The 22,772-nt window shown below is 45.4% G+C and overlaps 1 protein-coding gene across 3 annotated transcripts in view; it reads left to right on the top strand.

The window, feature by feature from the left end:
- KIAA1549L (KIAA1549 like) overlaps nucleotides 1-22,772 on the top strand; it is a gene marked incomplete at both ends in the record, with an annotated part of 282,138 nt that overhangs the window by 244,939 nt on the left and 14,427 nt on the right. For all 3 annotated transcript variants that reach the window (XM_079929928.1, XM_079929927.1, XM_079929926.1), the window contains 2 exons: nucleotides 9,071-9,421; nucleotides 20,820-20,917. In XM_079929928.1, coding sequence (XP_079786054.1) covers nucleotides 9,071-9,421; nucleotides 20,820-20,917 — 449 coding nt within the window. The remainder of the gene's footprint in view (nucleotides 1-9,070; nucleotides 9,422-20,819; nucleotides 20,918-22,772) is intronic.

Raw genomic sequence — 22,772 nt, 5'->3', positions numbered from 1 at the left:
TTTTCATAAGCTTTCCTATGATCTTCACATGGCCACCCCATTTTCCTTCAGGTCTCCATAAATGTCACCTCTTCAGAGAGGCCTTCCCTACCATTCCCATCAAACCAGCTATGATGCCAACCCATGTTGTTTGTTTCATTAAGCCAAATTTATATATGATAACGTGTACGGGTCTTTAGTGTACAATTGGATGGGCTTTGACAAATGTAGATACCCTTGTAACCACCAGTGCAATCAAAATGTAGAACATTTTCATCACCTCTGGAAAGTTGCCTCATTTCTCCTTTCAGCCAGTCTTTACCACCACAACCTCAGATGGCAACCACTTTTCTGATATCTACTATCATAGTTTTACCTGTTCTTGAATTTCATATGAATGGAATTATTCAGTATGTACTCTTGTGTCTGACTTCTCTTGCTCAAAATTTATCGATGTTTTTGCATGTGTCAGTAGTTTATTTTTTTGTTACTGAGTACTAGTCCATTGTATGAATATACCACTATTTATCCATCATCCTATTGTTGGACATTTGGGTTGTTTCCAGTTTGGAGCTACTAGGAAAAAACTGCTGTAAACATTTTCACATATATGTTTTGTGAACATATGTACTGTAGTCTAAATGTGTGTGTCCCCCTAAAATTCAGGCTTTGAAACTCTAACCCCCATATGTTGGTATTAGGACGTGGGGCCTTGGGGAGGCGAGCAGGTCGTGAGTGTGGAATCTATGAATGGGATTAGCACCCTTATAAAAGAGATTCCCGCAAAGCAACCTCGCCCCTTCCTCTATGTGAGGATACAGTGAGGAGTGTGCATCCTGGAAGAGGGCCCTCACCCAACCACGCTGGCACCCTTGGACTTCCAACCTCCAGGACTATGAGAAATCAATTTTTGTTGTTTATAACCCACCTAGTTTGTGTTATTTTATTCTAGCCGCCGGATCAGACTAAGACAATATGTTTTTATTTATCTTGGATAAAGATGTAGGAGTGGAATTTCTGGGTCCCAATGTAGGTGTATGTTTAACTTTTTAAGAAACTGCAAACAGGTTTACAAACTATTTCTGCTGTTTCCCTTCCCATCAGCATCCTGACAGTTCTAATTCTACTCCTCAATCTCACCAACATTTGTGATTAATCTTTTGAATTTTAGCCATTCCAGTGAATGTGAAATGATGTAATTTCCCTAATTACTCATAATGTTGAACACTTCTTCGTACATTTATTGAACATTTATGTACCTTACTTAATGAGGTGTCTATTCAAGCCTTTTGCCCAATTTTTAAATGACGTTGTCATTTTGTTATTTATTTATAGGAATTCTTTATATATTTTGGATACAAATCCTAATATTTCTCCTGGTTGGTGGCTTGTCTTTTCATTACTTGTATGATAAAAAAAAAAAAAAAAAAAGCTGGTTTTTAATTTTGATGAAGTCTTAGGGCTACAGAATGTGTTCTAGGACCAGGCAATATGATGGAATATTTTCCAGAAAGAAGATAATTAGGGTTCCTGGCAGGGCTATAATTTCCTTCAAGTTTGTTCCCATGGTGTGTCAAAGAGAAGCTGAAGGCATGTGAATACTTAGCCACTGCGTGGGCCTTCCTAGGTGCGCGAGACAGGTGTGCTCTTTTAGACAATGTTGAAAGGATCGCAGATGTTTACTCTGTCTGGTGGACACCCTAAAGCTCAAGCCCAGAGGCCCGTGTGTTCAGGTATGAAGAAGAAATGACGTTAATTTCTTCTCAATTCCTGCGGCCTTTGCTGCTGAGGATACTTAGATTACCAGCTCAGGTCTTTGGTCTCTTTACTCAATAGAAATTGATAAGAGACCAGACTAGGAATTCAGGCAAGACTTTCTTGGGACTCCTGCTCCAGCAGGAGGGCGTAAGAACAAGAAACACGTGCCCTTGCTCACTCCCTGAGGTGGGGGGCGTGAGCTGGTTCCTTAAGTGGGGTGAGGGTGAGGGCGGATCCAATGGGTCGGGCAGGAGGCGTGGCTTAGGTGGCCTGCCCACCCCGTTGGTGGTCCCGTGTGCGGGGATCGTCCGCAGGACCCTCAGAAATGGTTTGTGTCCTTTTTGTATCTTATTGTTCATCATTTGTCCCAACTGCACTTGTGTGCAGTTATTCTTAGTCCCTTACAGTTTCTTTGTATTCTGTTGCTGGAGATGTTTGTCCAGGTGCAAACACTGCAGCAAAGATTCCCAGGTCTCAGCCTAGCTCACTTAACACCATAAATATCCAAAATCTTAAACATGGGCGTTTCCTCTAACCCAGTAATTCTACTTCTAGGAATTTAACCTAAGGCTAAATTTATGGTTATATGCGAAATTTTAATCACAATATACATATGTCAGCTTTGTTCCTATGGTAAAATATTGGGAAACCACCTAAAATAGTGGATAGTTAAAAATAGGTTGTAGGGACTTCCCTGGTGGCGCAGTGGTTAAGAATCCACCTGCCAATGCAGGGGACAAGGGTTCGAGCCCTAGTCTGGGAAGATCCCACATGCCGTGGAGCAACTAAGCCCATGCGCCACAACTACTGAGCCTGCGCTCTAGAGCCCACGAGCCACAACTACTGAGCCCATGTACCACAACTGCTGAAGACTGCTCGCCTAGACCCCGTGCTCTGCAACAAGAGAAGCCACAACAATGAGAAGCCTGTGCACCGCAACGAAGAGTAGCCCCCGCTTGCCACAGCTAGAGAAAGCCCGCGCACAGCAACGAAGACCCAAGGTAGCCAAAAATAAATTAATTAATTAAAATAAATAAATAAATAAAAATTTTAAAAGTAGGTTGAAAACTCGATATAGCAGAATGCTATGAACTCTTTTAAGGTTATTTCCTATAAATACATATTTTTATTGACAGATATTTATTTGTAATATTGTATAAAAGATTTCCAAATATTATATATAATTCCATTATATATATATATGTAAATCCATATATATTCATATATATAGGAGGATTTTTATATAATGGGACATTCAATTTATATATATTTATAAAATATATATGTGTGTGATTATTCTGTTTATAAAATCATGACCCAGATGGCTCTGAGAAAGTATCTAAACTCAAAAGAATTATGTCGACAAAAGTAGATTTTAAATACTTCTACTTCTTTACTCATATTTTCATATATTGATACAAGAAAACTCTCAGTCATGCCCAGTAATACTTTTTCAACTTCCTTAATTCCTTTCCCATTCACATGCTTTATTGCTGCTTTTGCATCTCTCTCCAAAATCTCACTAAAAAAATCCTGCCGCCTACTCCGCTTCTGCCTCATTGCCCTCCCCCACTTCCTATTCTCCATCACAAAAGCCAGAGAATCTTGTGGCAAGTGGTGAACTCTCCTTGGAAGAGGAGGGAGAAACTGACTTGGGCCAAGTCAGCATTCTTTGTAGCTGCCTGGGGTGGGGTGATGGGTGAGGTGGGGGAGTAGAGAGGAGAGTGTCCGTAATGTGCCACCATTCATAATCTTCATCTTATTTCATATGCATAGAAACATCTGGAAGGGCAAGCACAAAGGTCAAAATGTTAACATTAGTTATCTCTGGTGGTAGGATTAGAATGGATTTTAATTTTCTTCCTTTTGCTTATCTGTGTTTTCTAATTTTCTACCATGAACAGACATTCCCTGATTAATTTTTTAGAATTTTTATTGAAGTATATCTTGATCAATTTATAAAAATCATTTAAAAAAAAGGTTCCCCAGTGCTTCTCTGGAGTATGAGGTTGGAGAGGCTAGTATGATAAACTCCAAGTTAAGGAGGTTTAAAAATATATTCTCTGTGCCAGATACGCCACTGACATTTGTACCCAAGCCAGCCATCAGTCAACACTGGGAGATGTGTCTTTGTGCCTGTCTCCCTCTTTTTGTCAAATAAAAGCAAAAGGTATTTTCAAAATTGTACAAGTTAGGAAGAAGGACTTGGAGCAGGTTAGGCCAGTTGACACATACGCCTTATCTGGAAAACGGGTACAGCCATATGGCCATCAGGGATTGGTGAGGGTGGAAAACCCAGCACAGGGCTAGCATATCACAGGTCCTCAAGTAACTTTGAGCACCTGCTCTGTTCAGTTCTTTTGCTTAACAGGCAATTACTGGTTTCAGCTTTGGGCTAAGCTCTGAATTGGAGGCTGTGGATATAACAAAAAGACACTGACCCAGCCTTAAAGGAACCCTCAGCCTGTGGGGAGGAGGAGATATTATGAGAGTGTCTGCCAGACCCTCTTCTAAGCGCTTGATATTTGCATATTGATGCTTTACATCTTTATAGTAATCGATAAGGTAGATTTTCTCAATTATTATTACTTTTATTTATTTTATTTGGGGGGGGGGTACGTGGGCCTCTCACTGTTGTGGCCCCTCCCGTTGCGGAGCACAGGCTCCTCACGCGCAGGCTCAGCGGCCATGGCTCACGGGCCCAGCCGCTCCGCGGCATGTGGGATCTTCCCGGACCGGGGCACGAACCCGTGTCCCCTGCATCGGCAGGCGGACTCTCAACCACTGTGCCACCAGGGAAGCCCTCAATTATTATTTTATAGTCTGTCCTCCTGGTCACAGATATCTGTTCATCCCTCTGCCAGAGCCAATATCTGTGGTATGGTAATGGACCTGTTTATGTATGTGGTGAGTAAGAGCTTGGGTGCTGGGAATCAGGCTCTCTGGGTTCAAAATGCAGCTCCGTCAATTATGGGCAGCATTGATCTTTCAATGCCTCAGTGTCTTCATTTGTAAAATAAGGATAGGCATAGTCGTTGCCTCATAGATTACTGTAAGGAAAAAGCGGATCTATATAAAGCACTTACAACAGTGTCTAGCACATGAGCTATTAGTAAACGTTAGCCGCTGTTATTATTGTTGTTGTTATTTGTCTCCTTCTATAGACTGGGAGCTCTTTGAGGGCTGGGACACTATCTTATTTATTGTTGTATCTGCAGATCCCAGCCCAGGGCCAAGCACAGGGTTGAAATCAATGATTATCTGTTAAGTAAAAGAACAAACATCACTACTCATATATTGATATTTTGAGATGGGGAGGAGGTGATACAGAGGGTGGGGAGGGATTCTCCTTATGAGTGGACATCAGATTCCCCCCAGGCACGATGATTGTAGGAGGAATCTGGGCTCCCTTAGAGCAGATAGCATCCAAGAAATCAACCTAAATCACAATGAATGTGAGAACCAGAAGGGACTTCCCCAGACCATGGTTAACACTCCCATTTTTCAGGTGAGGAGCCTGAGGCATAGGGAATTTGCGTGGCTCGCCTGTGGCTCTGCAGTGTTGGGGGAAATCTGTTAGGGAATGAGGGCTCTTTATCTTAACCTCAAGTTCTTTCTACTCCATGGGCAATTGACAGAATTTTTTATTTTGGTTCAGTTTCACAAAGCTTTCTTGAATGCCAAGTGTCTTGTGCTAAGTTCATGAGAGACAAGTGAAATGGGCGCAGAGCTTCCAGACTTGCTCAAGATTAAATAAGCAAATCAGGTGTGAAGAGGGGAAATCCCAGGATATAATGAGAGCTCATCTTGTTTCCATCTGTAGATATCAGGAGGCTAAAAAAGCAAGTGAGAACAGTGGGAAAAGCTCTTTAGCACCAACCCGTTGAGGTCATACTTGGGTTATGACTGTGGCCCTCCAGTTAAAGGGAGCCCCCTGCCCACGCAAAATGAAAACGCGGGGAGGGGGGAAGCGCAGGTTGATTTGCGTTGGGGTGTTAACGGGGTAGATGCAACGGGATTCTGGAGAATGTCTCCACCTCCCCAGCCAAGATAGTATCTTCCCTGAGCCTTACTCGGAGAACCCCTCCCCGAACTCAGTACAGCCCCACCCCAGGGCTCCTGGGAGAATGGGTGAGTAGGAAGTTGTTGCTAAGAAATATATTTTTGCCCTGCTGAAGTCACAGCTATAAATTCACATAATAATCGATCCACCAGTATGACTGGAAATGCATAGCCCAGCTCAGGTATGGGAAACAATCATAGCCATCCTCAGCACCATTAATCTTCCACCTGGGAGTGGCTTAGCACTAGGCATCCATTATTTATCCGGGAGACTGGGGATGTGAGGAGGAAGGGCCGTGTGTGGGTAGCAGCCAGCATTGACAGGGAACTGTGAGAGGTAATGGGGTGCGGCAAGATGTGCAAGGAACAGGAGCTGGGAGAGCAAGGCTCTGCCATTGCCACCTCTGGTGGACATTGGGTAAGTCACTTAACCGCTCTGGCCTTGAGTTTCTCATCCGTAAAATGGGGCTTGAATTAAATGGTCTCCTAAAGTCCCTTCCAGCTCGGAAATTCCATTCAGAATGTTCTAAGCGTTGTAAGAAAATTTTTGCAGAAGTTGCATTCACTACCCTAGAAGGTATCACTGGGAGCACGTTTCCTGGAGAGGGATTTCAAGCCTTTCCCTAAAGAACCCCGATGCATGAGGGCCCCGGGGCGTCCCAAGCCCAGGGTCTGGGGGCATACACCCAGGCATGAAATGTCTTTGAGTTCTTGTTTATTATTATGAAGGTAATTTTGCACTCTACTCCATAATCTGTTCTTGCATGCATTAATATAAAAATAGTATTCTGAATTACTGTTGATGTACGTTGATAAATCTAGACTTGCAGGTCCACAGAAAATCTTGTCTTTTGATCTTGAACTATAGCCAAGCCCTAATTCTGTGTGATAAGATTACAGGAAATGTCTAATTTCTTTTTCATGCTTTCTGTATTTTTTATTCTCTAATGTGTGTGTATTAATACCAAAGAAAAGTACATAAATGTTTAAAACATGAAAAATAATGTAGTTCTGACCTTCCACATCTAGATTATTTTTAATTTAAATTTTTTTGTGTGGTACACGGGCCTCTCACTGTTGTGGCCTCTCCCGTTGCGGGGCACAGGCTCTGGACGCGCAGGCTCCGGACGCGCAGGCTCAGCGGCCATGGCTCACGGGCCCAGCCGCTCTGCGGCATGTGGGATCTTCCCGGACCGGGGCACGAACCCGTGTCCCCTGCATCGGCAGGTGGACTCTCAACCACTGCACCACCAGGGAAGCCCCACATCTAGATTTTTAGGAGGGAAGGGGTCCCTTTAATGAATGGGTTCCCTGATGACATTTTCTTGTTGTGCTCATTCCTATATGTCCGAGTGCTTTATCCGTGAGAAATAATGTGTGGTTGAATGAATAAAAGTAGTAATAATGACAATTATGATAACAACAAAAGCTACTATTCCTGTGTTTTTACCATGTGCTGCTGTTCTAAACTCTTTACCTCTATCATCTTGTTCAGTCCTTATAAAACCCTTTGAGGCAGTTATTATTATCCTCATTTTACAGATGAGGAAACTGAAACATCAAAAAGTTAAGTAACTGTCCTGGTTGGAACGTCTTTTTTGCCCTTTTACCTTTTCGGATCGCCTTTTAGATCTGGTCATTGCAGCAGCATCCGCCCTGCACGGTAGCAGCTTGACTGTGTTACTCTAACAGTTCCCCATCTCTTGGCTTTGCCCTGTGGCTTCTCTGCACTATTCTGTGGGACACCCGTGGGACCCCATTCTGCCCACCTGGCTCCTGCACAGATCTCAGAGTGCAAGGACAGTCTCTGGAGGGTCATTGACTCATTCCTCGGAGGTCCCCAGAGGGATTAAGCCTCTGTGGCCCACAGCAATCATTAACTCAGTACCGCAACTAGCTTTTCTTCCTTCCCCAGTTTACTCATTCTAGGCCCCCAGTCCCCAGGAATTCTTTTCCAAAATGAATTATCTGTATATAAATGTACGTCTCAGGTTCTGCTTTTTGGAACAACCTAAGCTAAGACATTGTTCAAAGTCACACAGCAGTTAAGCTGTGAAACCCAGGTAGGAAAATATTCACTTTATGTAAAATAATTATAAGCACCTAGAACCAGGATATAAATACATAAATCTTTTTAAAGGGGCATGTGTTCACGGAAGAGGACTGTCACACAAAGTCAGATAGGTTTAGGAATGGAATAACTACGCCAAATGTAAATGGACTTCTTTGATTTTTTTTCCCTCTTGCTTATCTGTATTGTCTAACTTTCCTAAAGTGACAGCTCTTTCTTGTGTCATAGATGGAGAGCAGGGCGGCAAACTGATCTATGCCAGTTTATTCACACAGAACCCTCAGGTTCTTTTAGCAGATAGCGGTAGCCATGGACATACTTGAAGTGGACGTGGGTTAACCAGTCTCTGCAACCTCACTATCATTTTATCACAGAAGCAAGTCTCAGACCAAAATGTGCCGCACATGCAGACTTATTAAATAAGCATTCATTAGCAGGCAAACATAAGACAGTCCAGGCAGCCTGCTCTGGAAGCTGATCAAGTCCTAGCTCTCTGCCCATCTGAGTACCGCAACTGCTCCCCGAATGGAAAGTTCACCGGAAGAAGGCAGAAGAACATTCTAGAGCAGTGGGTCTCAAACTTGAGCAGGCATCAGAATCTCCTGGAGGGCTTGTTAAGGCACGGATTGCTGGGCCCTGACCCCAGAGCTCCTGACTCAGGGGGCACTATGCTTTGAGGTGTGGTTTTGTTATTCTCTCTGATAACTGGCACCAGGCCACCAGCCATTCCCTCAATGGCTGGGGCACAGGACCATTTAGGGGGTTAGTCTATGGTCTAGAACACCAGCCCCTGGGGTGTAGACTACAAGATGCTCTAGATTCTTTTACCTGAAAGGCCTAAGGGTGGAGAATATCTCTGAAAGGTTTTAGAGGATACCACTAATGTCATCAATGAAAAGCCATTTCTCATCCTCATTATGCGAATTAGCAAAGCCTGATGCATTCCTTAAGGTCCAGAAAACTGAAGTTCACAGAGATAGTTGTGTGTGTTCACATAGATAGTGTGGCCTCACTGATATAATGCTAGCTGACTACCCCTGTAGTGTGAATGCCGGGAGAGGGCGCCTAGGGTCTAATATAAATTAGCGCAAATGCCTAATGACACACGCCTAAACAGAACATTTTAGAGTAAATTACAGACATCGTCAATGGGAAGGAAAGTTCATTAACAAATCGATGGGCATTTGTTTGGTCCCACAGACTGAGCCTGAAATCATAGAGGAAACCAACATTGACAGAGTGAACGAGCCCCGGGGCTACGCCCGGTCGAGGCAGGTGAAAGGCCACTCGGAGACCTCCACGCTGAGCTCGCAGCCCTCCATCGACGAGGTCCGGCAACAGATGCACATGCTGCTGGAGGAGGCCTTCAGCCTGGCATCCGCAGGACACGCAGGCCAGAGCCGGCACCCAGAGGCCTATGGCTCCGCCCAGCACCTGCCCTACTCCGAGGTGGTGACCAGCGCTCCTGGGACCATGACGCGGCCCAGGGCTGGGGTGCAGTGGGTGCCGACCTACCGCCCAGAAATGTACCAGTACAGTCTGCCCCGGCCGGTAAGTCAGACATCCCTCTGCGTGCCTACCCTCATGAGGTCAGCCCCGGCCAGGATGTTCCGACAGGGGTTTCAGAGCGGGGACTTTCCTGATGAGCCACCTTGGGATTTGGAAACGAACTTTGCTGGGCTTTCACACGTCCTCCACCCAGGATCCAAGCCTAAGCCTTTTAGTCCTGTGGACACAGACACACAGGAAGCCCTTATGTCCGACCGTAATATGTTTTAGAATGACTTCCCTTTTTTATCCCTCCTGTGAAGGGCTGACCTCACTCTTCATGCACTGGTTGTTTTCTACAACCCCACGTTTAAAGGCCCTGGTTTAAATGTCAGAACGTGTTGCAGAGCCCCATGTTAGGGGGCCATGTAGCCTGGTGGCTCCCGGCAGAGGCTCTGGAGGCGGGTACCATAACTTTGAATCCCAGCTGACTTTGTAACTTGGGGACTTAAATTTTCTACAGGTAAAGTAAACAGGTAAGAAAAATAACTGATATCCTAGGGTGGTTGTAAACATTAACCAAGTTGATATACATGAGGTACTAGAAAAATACCAGGCACCCAGTAAACGTCATAGAAGTTTCAGCCATGATTATCTCATTAAGTGGTAACTGTACTTCAGTATCCGAGAAAGCATCCAATGACTAAAAGCTTCCATGATTTAAACAACGATTTTAATTAGTTTGCATATAGTTAGTTCATCGCCATAGCATCTACAGATATCTTTTTAAAAAGACAGACGTAGTTTTATAAGCCACAGACCATAATAGGCAATGCTTTGTATATGTATAGATTCCACCCTTGTAATACTTCATGCCCTATCCCCAAGGGTTACTCATTAATAGAGCTTTATAAATTGTCGTTGTGATATGTAATTACCCAGTAAAAGCTAACATTTATAGAGTGCTTCACTGTTACTAGGTACTGATCTAAGTGTCATGTGTATGTTAACTCATTTATTTAGTCCTTACTACAAGCCTCTGAGACAAGTACTAGTTTACTAGTTTTATCCCTATTTTACAGATGAGGAAACTGAGGTTACACAGCTTGTTCAAGTCACACAGCCAGGAAGGGGCAGAGCCAGGACCCAAAGCCAGGCCATCTGGTGACAGAGCACATGTTCTCAACCTGCCTTGTGCTGTTACATTGTCTCTCCATCGTATTCTTTCATTTTCAGTAGACTATTCCGGATACCTATGGGCTTGTGGAGCCTTTTGATAACTCCAGCCACCCCCCCGCAAAGCACACACTACAGTGGCACTTAATAAACTGCTGTTATGCTATGTAACTACCTAATCTACACACTATTGTGAATTTCCTTATTCTTTGCTCCAGATTCCTCCTGACCAGGTCCCTGAGATGTCTCCCCTTCACACTTCTCCTAATCCCCTCAGTCTCTCTTTGTGTCAGTGCCCTCTCTTTGAATGTCAGTCTCTGGCCCAGCCTTTCTCTGTTGATAAAACTCTGTCAGGAGAGACCAAAGTTTATTTCAAACTGAGCCTTTGGGGCAGGGACACTTGTGCTTGCGTGCGGTCATCATCACTGCAAGGGTTTGTCCTTAAGTCGGCAGGTGCAGAATTTCTATTTTGTCTGTTCACTCCAGGGTGATCAGATCATGCTGAATAAACTCACAAAAACTACTTTATTATTAAGAATATTAACTTACAAACCTGCAGTGAGATGCTGAATGATCAGGTGGGCCAGAATACTTGTTTCCTGGTCTTTCCTGTTAATGGTCTTTCGTTAAGTAAAAGCCAATTCAGGGGAAGTACGACATTATCAGAAGGAGAACTGGTTGGTATTGGCGTCATCTTCCTCAGTCTGTAATATGCAAACCCAGAGAGCATAGTCAATAAAGGAAATAGAGTGAATGTGGGACCTCTTTTTTTGCATCCCATTTTCTGAGATATGGGTAGAATAAAATGCAAAATTCTTAATATAATGTTTAAGTTAAAATAGAAGACTTTGGGGCAATGCCCAGATCTCAGCAATAGGAGTTGGCCTCTGCCATCACGGAACTTTTCTGAATCTGTTCAAGAAGCACTGCCTTCCAGAAGAGTGTCAGCAACTCGGGGGCCACCACTGGCCATGCTCCCATCAGATGAGATTCCAAATATCCTTTTTTTCAGAAAGAGTTAGAAAAATGCTCACTGAGCCTGGCAAATCTGTTACTTTAAAATACTTTCCCATGACAGTCGTATTATAGTTTCCACAATTACAGTTTTCTTAACTAATTGCCCATTAAATTGGTACTCTTCTTTATGGGGAAAGAAGGGATTTTCTCACTGAGATTTAGAAAACACTCTAATCTTACCACATTTATATCTACCTCTTAAAGTGGCTGTCCCCTGGGGAGAGTCACCTGTATCCACTCTATACTGGTCCACACTGACTTCAGTGTCATTGGCTCATTCTTCCTGATTCCAGACATTAACCATGTCCCCGAATTTTCCCTCAGCCCAGAGTGGAACGGCACTCGCCAGCTGAATGACCTTAGCCAGCGATCGTAACTCTGAGTCTCGGATCCCTCAGCCATAGAATGGTGGCGAGAAGAGGGCTGCAGCGAGGAAGGGATGATAATTCGTGTGAAATGCTCAGCACGGTCCTGGCATTTAGTAAGCACCTAACACGTGTTAGCGGATATTAATCAGAGTGCTTCATATGGCGCCTAGCGCATCAAATTACTGGATAAATGGTAGTCATTGTTATAAAAATATTCTCTTCTTTTCCCTGGGTTCCACTCGTTATCTCCCTTTCTCTGACAGTTCTGAGAGTACATCTTCTTTTCCTTCTACTCTGTTACATTCTTTGAAGAGCATGCTCTGTGCTCAGGGAAGCTTCACTTCTGCTTAAAGATGATTCTCAAGAATGACTGGGCCCCTCTAGCTGGAGGCCAGATTCTGGGAATCTGTGAAGAGATCTGGGTTTCAGAGAGAAAAGCTGAAATAACGGGGTTGAGTCTTCCAATGACAGGCAAGAAGATGCCACAACCCACATCCATATGCCTCCATTTAACAAAACCATCTAAAAATGTCATTGTGGGAATATGAAAACTTGGATGGTTCTGTTTGTTATAATTCAGGGTTGGCAGTTGTGCCAGGAAGGGCAGAAACATTAGCATCGTATACTTAAAAAAATGAAGCCACCAAAAAATGGAAGTGGACTGAGAAATAACACAGCAGAGAGATGGGCCGTCAAACTGAACAACATCAAAGGCAGTTCTTTCGTTATTAAGGTTTCCTTTTGCCAACAAAAAATGAGGTCCTTATTTTAATGAAAAGAGAAATGGCTAACAATACACAGTAGCAGTGATGATTCTTAACCCAAGCTCTTGCCAAGCCCTCTGTGCTATGATAATGTGGAAATCAATGGACAGGGTGGCAATTTAGAATGATAACTGTGATTACTTTTCAGCTTCCAAAAAGGAAGCGCTCTGAGCTCTGCTGTAGGATAGTGGGAAGCCGGTGGTTCTAAATGCACTCGGCCAGGCTGATGGCATGTACATCGTGGAGAAGGTTACTGCTGGCAGCTGGGGATTTCTGCACTGCAGTTCAGAGACCCTTGATCATATTCTACCCCTTGAATCTGGGAGGAAATTGGACTTGACACCTAATGACCAATCCAGTTTTGCTAGCAGCTGTAATGAGTCTGTGCCAAGGGGAATGAAAACATCCTACAACCTTCCTGTTGGTGTCGGGGATTCCGAGAAAGGGATCGGGGTGAAAGCATCTTCCCCACTAGAGGCCTTACAGATGCAACTAATAGTAATAATAATAGCACAATACCAGCTGCCCTCTCTTGCGCTCCCGCCCGTATACAGGACATTAAGCTAAGTGCTACTGTCTCTTCTGATCTGACACCCACCCTATGAAGTCAACATTACTATCCCCGTGTACTCCATGGGAAAGTGAGGTCTGGAGAAGTGAAGAACCTTGCCCAAGCTGACACAGCTCGAAAGGGCAGAACGGGGTTAGAACTCAGGGCTCTCTAACTTCAAAGCCCATGCTCTTTCCACCCTCTGGCCAGGTGAGCCAGAGGATGTCCTAGTCTCTGATGAGAACTCAAATCTCCTAAACTTCAGAGTGTGATCTTATAAGGAAGCTTATCCAGTTTGATGGGATTTTGTCCATTCCTATCATTGCCCCTTGTAGGAGAGACATCGCCATGAGGATGGAATTGAGAATAATATTACAGCCCGTTTTCCTCCTCTCCCCTCAAAAACAAAGCAAAACCAAACCAAAAATCCCCTTCTGAAACCTTCATTAATGATGAGATATGCAGGCATATCAGGCAGGAGTTTGCATCCACCCCAACACTTGGCTTCAAGAAACGTTGCATTTCTTATGTTTCTCCAAATCAAATTTGAATCTGTTCTGAACTCCCATCTGGCCAAGTTTGGTGGGGCGGGAAAGGAAGGGGGGAGGGGAATGGGAATTCGATGTCAGTTATGCACAGAAGTCATTGGCAGTTTGCTGAAGGTGGAACAGCGGGAGAGGGTCTACCCCAAGCAGTGTTGATGGGTGCTTAAGGATGGAGGAAACCCACCAAACCGAGAAGGTATCTGGAGACTGAAAAATGAGGCAGGTAGCTCCATTTAACCAATGGATCAGTGTGTTATAGGGTAACTTACATGCGGGGTGGAGCATGTAAGGATGGAGCAGATGGCGATCCAGAAGCATTCACAGGCTGCGTTCCACACCACAGAGGGGCTACTGGGACAATTTTATAGTTAACCTGGGGTATGGGGGTATGTGCTTGGAGACAGGGAGTGCATTCCTACATCAAGACTTATGGTGGGTAATTAGTCTTGTGGGTGCGGGGACTACATCATGAAGGTCTTTATCATTGTTTGGAGAGTAACAGAGCATAGAGGCCACCTGGACCTAATGGTCATTAAATAATATCTATTAACTACAAAGCCCTTGACGGCAGAGAAGTGATTTACCACACAGCGCAGTCTTGGGTAGGGTCAGTGGAAGGACAGGAGGAACTGAACGGGTCCAAGATGGCATGATTTAGGCTAGCAGCCAGACAATGGAGCGTTGCCCAGCTCCCAGGAGTCCACGAAGGTGGGTCGCTCTGTATTACCTGGGACAGCCTGGGCTGGGGCTGTTTGCCTTTGGACTGCCCCAAGGAAGCCCTCCTTGAAAACCAACAGAGTACCCAGCATCTGGCAAAGGCATACCCCTCTAAGCTTAATCGTTCGAGTGAGTAAAAACCAGTTTGTACAGGAAGGCTGTGTGGAAAGGGAGAGAGGGAGGGAGGAGAGGAGTATGTATCTTAGCTCACAAACTCAGGTGTGCAAGACACGTAAGTTTATTTTCCTGTAATCTTCCAGCGCCAAAAGTTCAGTCTCAGTTCAGGGTTTCCGTCCCCACCTCTGATTAAAGCTTAGTGTGTTGCGGGGGCGGGGGAGGGGAGCTAAATGGTGCAAAGCCTGGTCAGGGTGGGGAGGAGGCTTCAGGACTTGGTTCCAGTTTGCTCTCATCTAACTACTCATCTGGCTGACCTCCCAGAGAGCTGCTTGTTTCCATCTAGTCTGCAGGTGTTCGTCCGGGTAGAGCACAGCTGTGTCCTGGTCCTCCTGCTTAAAGCTCTCTCCAGATCCCTCCTTCCCCTCCTCCCATGCTTGAGCCTTCTCTCTCCCTCTCTCTCTGCCTTCCCCGCTCTCCCTCTCTGTCTCTCTCTTTCACGTGCACGGGCGCGCACGCACACACACACCCTTGCCCCTCTCCCCTCTCTAGCATCTTCCTTATATTTATTCTCTCCTCACCTCCCCGCCCCCCTGTGCTCCCAGATTGAGGCGCTTCTCCAGACCCATCAGCATCGAAGCTCTCCTCTTCTTCCTAACCTAAGGGTGTTTAGAGGGCAGAGTGGTCTAAAAGTACCTCACTTCTTCCAAATCTCTTGTTTTGGCATCAGCCTTCAGCCTTCAGTGCTCTAAGGGCTTAGGTTTTTGATATTCAAAATCCTAAATGCTTGCAATTCAGTAGCTTGGACTTTCGAAATGCCAGTAAGAGTTGGCTCTTGGGCCATCTTTAGTGGGGGTGGCCTTCCTTCCCTGGGGCAGGAAGGTGCGATGCCCTCACTGCTTGGGGCAGGGGAAGGGCCCTGGATTCAAGGAACCGCGGTGGCAAAGTCTTGGTTACTACAATTACTATATCAAAATATTATCTTGTCTCAAAAGGAAGAGAATATCATTTATTGAGTACCCACTATGTGCCAAATGTCATATTAACATATGAAATGGGTCTTCTAAACAGCCTTTGAAATGGGGGTGTGATTCTGTTACTTTCATCACTAATGAGAAAACAGACACAGAGAAGGTAAGTTACTCGAGGTCAAGCAGCTGGTAAAGATCAAGCCAGGATTCAACTCCAGTTTTTTGTTTTTGTTTTCTTTTAATTGGAGTATAGTTGTTTACAATGTTGTGTTAGTTTCTGCTGTACAACAAAGTGAATCAGATCCAGTTTTGTCTGACTCCAAACCCCTGCCCTCTGCATCACGCCACCCTTAGCTCAGAATTGCGAGATAGCGCCCTTAACTGGCTATGTGATTTTGAACGAGTCAGTTCACCTCTCTGGGCTTCCATATCTCCCTGTGTTAAGGTAAGAGGTGTGGTCTCCTGCTCTTTCCAACTTGAACCTTCTATGATTCCCAGGGCCTGGAAGCCTCAGCGTTGCTCCATCAGTAACTCCTGGTGACCTGACAGATCAAGATAAGCACTGGGTTCGCACCATGGGGTCAGTCTTCCATTACAGTGCCCTCTGTTTTCAACTAAATAAGAACTGTCCGCTGGAAGATTCTACGTTGTGCACCAGGATGTAAAGTTATTTGTAGCTGCATGCAGACTTAGACACTTGTTGTGCCCGGAGCAGTACTCGCAGGGTCAGCACGGTGCGGTGGAAGGGGCACCTTGCAGTGGAACCCAGCATTGTCAGCAGGCCTGGAAAGATTGGCACGTTCGCTCTGACCTGAGGCTGACTTGCTGTCACAGGACAAGGGCCTCCAATGAGGGTGGGGGGCTTTGGCCTGTTGTTCCTCGTGCTCCCACCAGTGCAGAGCCTGAGACCCCTGACCTGTGCCTCCAGCTGCAGCCTGCCCCTTTGACTTGTCACCCCTCTAGTGCTACCCCTTGAGGTTGATCTTCACCAGATTCCCCCTCTGGATGGATGCATATGCCCAAGGAGGGTCCAGCACACAGTGGGTCTCACCCAGGCTCATTCTCCACTGGGTTTGCCAGAAAGAATGGCCCTGACCCACCCCCTCGCCCCCTGCCCAGGGACATCAGGACTGGAGCTTTGAGCAAACTGTGATCACCTTCCCTTCTACTTTTACAACCAAACCGCTGAGCCCAAAGAGTGGCCTATTCTTATCACATCCAGGCTCCTTCCACCTCAGAGACCTGAGAGCTATTTATAAAGACTGCCTGCAGTTCTGAGTGTGTGATCTCCTTTCTAGCCAGAGGCCAGGGATCCCAAAAGATGGTGTCCTTGGGCACCAGACTGGGCCCCTCACGGCCACTGTCACAGAACTGGAAACTTGGAACTAGGTAACAGTTTTGAGCAATAGCTTCTAGTGGGATCCTAGTCACAAAGCAGCCCGCAGGGAGCCAGGTTCCAAACACATGGAAAGGGGAGCCAGAGTGCGAATCCAGGAGGACTTAGAACTATGGGGAAACCGCACAGGGGGAGGTAGGAAGACACTCCTGGGGGGATTTTCCTCAGCCATTAGCACAGGGCACAGGTAGCCTTTCTGCTTTTTATGTGGTCTCTGTGGCTACAGGGAGCCCTGAGGATACAGACCAAAGGAGACCTTGATCTCCTGTGTAGTTTTGCTTTGTACCTGGAAAAATCATCCAAAGAAGGAAACTCCCTTGGTACTTCTTGTCAAAAGTTCAGAACTTTTCATCAATTCCTTGGTGAACTGTTACAAGACAGACATAAAATGCATTTTCTTGGCTGGAAAACTGTGTTGACTACAGAATAAGCCTTCCAAGAACCAGGGATAAAAATAAGTTGTCTGTCTCCTCTACTGATATCGTGAGAGGCCAGAAGAGAGAAGAGGGGCTATACACCCCTTTCTCTATTTTGGGAAAGACATATCCTTACTTGTTGGTTTGTTGATAATAATGGAATGCAAAGCTAGAAGGACCTCCGGGACAATGATTTTCAAACTCTGTAAAACCATAGGGTTCAGGGAGGTCCCCAGGGTGTCATCATGCAGGTAAGCAAAGGGCCAAAGTCACCTAGGCATCCCTACCCCCAACTTCAACCAGAGCAGTTCTGCTTTAATCTGGTTATGTATTCGGGTCATGTCAGAATGGTTTCATGGCTAAAGAAATGTTTGTTTGGAAGCTCATGAACTACTCCAATGACGTATTTCACAAGGAGAACCAAAAACAGAAAAATGAGATGCAGAGAGACTGAATGACATGTCTACAGAATGTGAATGGCTGAATCAAGATGAGAGCCTGGGTCTCCTGACTCCTGGTTCACTCAACATTCATTCAACAAATAGTTATATAGCACTACTAGGTGCAAAGCACTTTGCTTGGTAAGGCGGGAGAGCCAGGATGAGAAAGATGCTCTTGCTGAACCGCAAGGAGCTTAGGATCCAGTGGACCTTAAGATTTGGGTTCCCTGAATACTACCTTAGCATACATACTGGGCTGGCCAAAAAACATCTTATGGAACATCTTATGGAAAAACCCAAACGAACTTTTTGGCCGACCCAATAGCTTACTGATGCTAAAAAGGAAAATGCAGCATGGTGATGTCGCTTTCCATATTGATTCAGCCAGTACCTCTAGATTTGGGCAAATGTTTTTTCATTCTTGTTCTGGAAAATTACTGTTGCTGATACATTTCTAGGTTGACAGTTATTTTCTTTGAGCACTTTGCATACCATGGTCTTCTGGGTGCTGTTGAAAAGTCATCTGTCAGTCTAAGTATCATCCCTTTACAGGTGATATGCCTTTTTTTTCCTCTGGCTGCTTTTAAGACCTTCTCTTTGTCTTTGGTATTCTACCATTTCACTACAGTGTATGTAGGTGTGTATTTTGTTTTATTTATCCTTCTTGTTATATATTGTACTTCCTAAAATGATTATTTGTTTCTTCAGTTCTGGAAAATTCTTAGTCATTGCTTCTTCAAATATTGTTTCTTCTTTCTCCAACTTTTCTCCTTTGGGACTTTGATTAACCGCATGTTAGACCTTCTTATTCCATCCTCTATATCTTTTACTTCTCTTTTATATTTTCTATCTTTTTTTATCCATTTAATGAGTTTCTTTTAATTTTTTTTGAATTTTAGTTTATTTTTTTATACAACAGGTTCTTATTAGTCATCGTGGTACATATATACAGTGGAATATTACTCAGCCATAAAAAGGAGCGAAACTGGGTCATTTGTTGAGACGTATATTTTCTATCTTCTTGTCTCTGTGTTTCATCCTTAGTAATCACAATTCCATTTTCTAGTTTATATTTCTTTCCATCTGTGATAAATCTATTACTTAATTCGCCTATATTGAGTGTTTTATTTCAGTAATGTTTTCACTTCTAAAAGTTCTGTTTGTTCTTCTTCAAATCTGCTGGATCATTTCTGATAATGTTTCTGTCTGGTCAGTTATTTCTTAAAACATTTCTTACCTTGTTACTTTCTATTTTGTATCTGGAAATTTCAAACTCTAAAGTCCTTTAAGGTCTAAATTTGTTGTTTTTTCTAACTTTCACTTATGTTTTCTGGTGTGTTTTCTGATATTTGAGTATGAGCTCCTTTTTGCTTCATCTCAATCTGTGCCAATCCCGAGAGCCTAGGTTAGGAATATCTCTTCCAAAGAGGACTTACAATTGCTTCTGCCTGAGCCTGGGAGCATTACCAACCTTCCTCCCTGGGAGGAGCCGATGTTAGCCCCTTCCAGGTTGGCTGTAAGGGTCTCAGTTTCACCTGCCTCACCTTGCCCTATCCCAGGCTTGATCTCTTAATTGATTACCAGTATGGCATTTGTTTTCCAGGCAATCCCACCTTTCATATTTGTTTGCTACTCATTGTTTCTACCTCTGATTTCAGCTCACAGTTTTTATTTTAGTTTGCTGAGATGTGAGAGGGATGGGGTGGGTAGTGGGTGGAGTCCTTAAGATTTTCCTTGTATCCTGCAATTCCTACATGCATTAAAAGCCAGGTTTTATCCAGAATCTACTTGTTATTTACTGGGGAGGCCCTTATGAGTAGGTAGCCTGCCATGATGCTGAAGGGAGAAGCCCTCATTCGGTTTAAAGAATCCTGTGTATGGATTCTCTCTGCTGCTACTTTCTGTCTGGATGCCTTTAGGTTTACAGCCCTATGATCTTGTTCCTCAAGAGATCTGGCAGGCCTTGATACCTAAAGAAAAAAATGAATGAGAAGCACAAGCCAATCTTTGTCTTCGCAGAGAGCATTTCTAGATTTTCTCCTGCTCAAAGAGGCTGTGGCCTGGCTGTCTGGTCCTGTCTCTGACCATTTTCCTTTTCTCCCCTCCTGTGTTGATTAAAGTCTTCACTTTTGTGGCATTTCTGATCCCTTATCTTTGAATAGTGCTTTATAGATCACAACATACTTACACATACACTCTCTTGCCTGATCTACTTTGCAGCCACGCCCTCTGGGCAAGGTATCCTTGTCCCCATTTCAGAAGAATACACTGAGGCCCAGAGAGGTCACCTGACTTGCTTAGGGACATAAAGTCTATTCATCAGCAAATTAGGGCCTCCACCCGTACTTCCTGGCTCCAGACCCATTGCTTTCCCCCACTAAACCCACTTTCCGTGAGTGAGAAAGTAAACGCAATCAATGATTCATTCCTTATCTAATATTTATTGCTCATCCATGATATAACAGGCACTGTTCCAGGCGTGAGGATGCAGCTGAGAACAAAGCCCTTGCCCTCATTACAGTCTAGTTTGTGGCACATAATAAGTAAGCAATGATATAACACCAGAGTGACAACTGCTATGCCAAAAAATAAAACAGAGTATGGAGACAGAGTAAATGGGGCTCACAGGGAATATGGGGCTGGATGAATGAAATGAAGGAAGGAGCCACGGGAAGGACTGGGAGAGAAGCATCCCAGGGGGAAGGAGCAGCATGTACAAAGCCCGAGGCAGGAAGGAACTTGGCAGATTCTAAGAACAACTGAAGGACTCTGTGACTGCAGTGGCCCAGCAAAGGGGGGAATGGTGGCAGATGAGACAGAAGAGTGGGCCGGGGAACATGTTAAGGGAGATCGAAGGGGAAAGTTTGAGGAAAGAAGGAAAGTCTAACCCTTGGAAGTTTGCTTCCCCTTTTAAGTAAGAAGAACCTGTGTGTTGATGGGCACCGGGTTTTAACACATCTCCCTCTATTTGCTCGTCTCTTTCACAGGCCTACAGGTTTTCCCAGCTTCCTGAAATGGTCATGGGCTCTCCCCCTCCACCTGTGCCTCCGCGGACTGGCCCAGTGGCTGTCGCTTCTCTCAGGCGGTAACACATTCCTTTCTTTGCCTTATTTGGAATATTTGCAGAGGATTGGGTCCTGTGCGCCCCTCCCTGACAGATTTCCTTCCTGCCCTGCCCCATTCAGGGTGCATCACCTGTAGAGACAACCATGTGCCTGGGACACCCCAAGTACCATGAAGGAAGGGAGTGGGGGCCACAGAGGGTTGACCTACTCTCTTACCATTGAAAACTGAAAGTCCTGTAGAACCCACAATTGAAAAAACCCAAGGTCAACTGCCCCATACCTTGACCTTGAACATCTAAAAATTACTCCAACTTGGGCCGTCACAACAGCCGCCTCAAGTCTGGGCACCTCCTGCCAGGTGTGTGCACCCAGAAGGCCCTTTGTTATTGAGGGGTAGTGTCCGAGAGGCCGGGGAGCAGCATGTCTAGGCTCCCGCCCTAACTCTTGACTTGCAAGATGGAGAGGATGAAAGCCCACGAACTTGGATAGGCCAGCTGTGAAACATATATTCAGCAATCTCTTTGCTCTGTAATAGTATAAAAAGCACATGTTTTAAATAAAGATAGACAAGAAACAACAGCCAAGAGCCCTGGGGGAGGTTGGAATAGTCATCATGTCCAAGGCCAGGAGAGACACCCGTGCCCTGGGGCCTGTACGGGCCACTGCCCTGGCCCTCCTACCATAGCTTCCTCCAACATGCTGATCACACACTATTTGTGGGCCACAGGTCTGAACTTTGTCTAAATGGTGAAAAGAAATGAGTTTTCCTCAGAAACGACCTGCCTTCATTTCCAGCAGTTTAGGATGCCGAGCTGTGTGTAGACACCACCCTTTGACCCCAGTCAAGCTTAGGGTGGGATGGGAAGCAGCAGACCAGGGTTCCACCGTAACCTGCCAGTAACGCGCTGTGGAACTCCAGGCACATTGCCTCACCTGTCTGGCTCCTGTTTCCTTATCTGTAAAATGAGGGCACTGACCTAAATGATCTCAAAGGCTCTGGGAGTCCTCAAAGGTGGCCGAGTGTACAGAGCAGAAGCCAGGGATTTTCCTAGGATGGTTTTCTAAAGGAGTAGCAGATGCCTGGAAACAGCCTGTGGGAAGCCAGGGCTGTGGGAGTGAGCAAATGGGAGAAGGAGGGATGGAGAAAGGAGGGGAGACCCTATACTACTGAGCCCCCAGCAACCCACCCTGATGTGTAGTTTAATCCTCACAGCCTGTGTTTGACCCTCCCTGGGGCATAGTTGCTCCTGAGGGTTCTGGATTGGAGGAGCTTTTCAATCAGTTGTTTGAGCTATGTTTGCTGAAGGCCAGCACCTATTTCTTTTTTTTTTTTTTTTGCGGGTTCGTGGGCTTCTCATTGTTGTGGCCTCTCCCGTTGCGGAGAACAGGCTCCGGACGCGCAGGCTCAGTGGCCATGGCTCACGGGCCCAGCCGCTCCGTGGCACGTGGGATCTTCCCGGACTGGGGCACGAACCCGTGTCCCCTGCATCGGCAGGCGGACTCTCAACCACTGTGCCACCAGGGAAGCCCCAGCACCTATTTCTTATTTCTTCTCTCAACCACCAGTCTCCTCTCATGTCCTGCACCGTCTGCCATCCTTGCCAAATACGAGGAGGTCACTGCCCTCCTTACGAACCCAGAGGGTTAGACCAGGGAAGAATCTTTGAGATGGAGTCATCCTCCCCTTTCATTTTACAGATGAGGAGCTGGGGCTCAGAGAGAGGAGGCAGCCGGAACCCAGGCTCCCGATGCGCCTCTATTATGCTCTTACTGTGACAGCCTGCCTCTGCTTAGAGGGTGGCCCTGTGGGCTGGCAGCCTTTGCCTCCCTGCACTCTAATTTTAGGAGAGCCCGAAGTGCCTCTACCAAAGGGAA

The sequence above is a fragment of the Stenella coeruleoalba genome (genome assembly GCF_951394435.1).
Source record: "Stenella coeruleoalba genome assembly, chromosome: 8".
NCBI lineage: Eukaryota > Metazoa > Chordata > Mammalia > Artiodactyla > Delphinidae > Stenella > Stenella coeruleoalba.
Note: the sequence above shows the minus strand (reverse complement) of the source record. Positions and strands in the feature narration are given on the sequence as shown.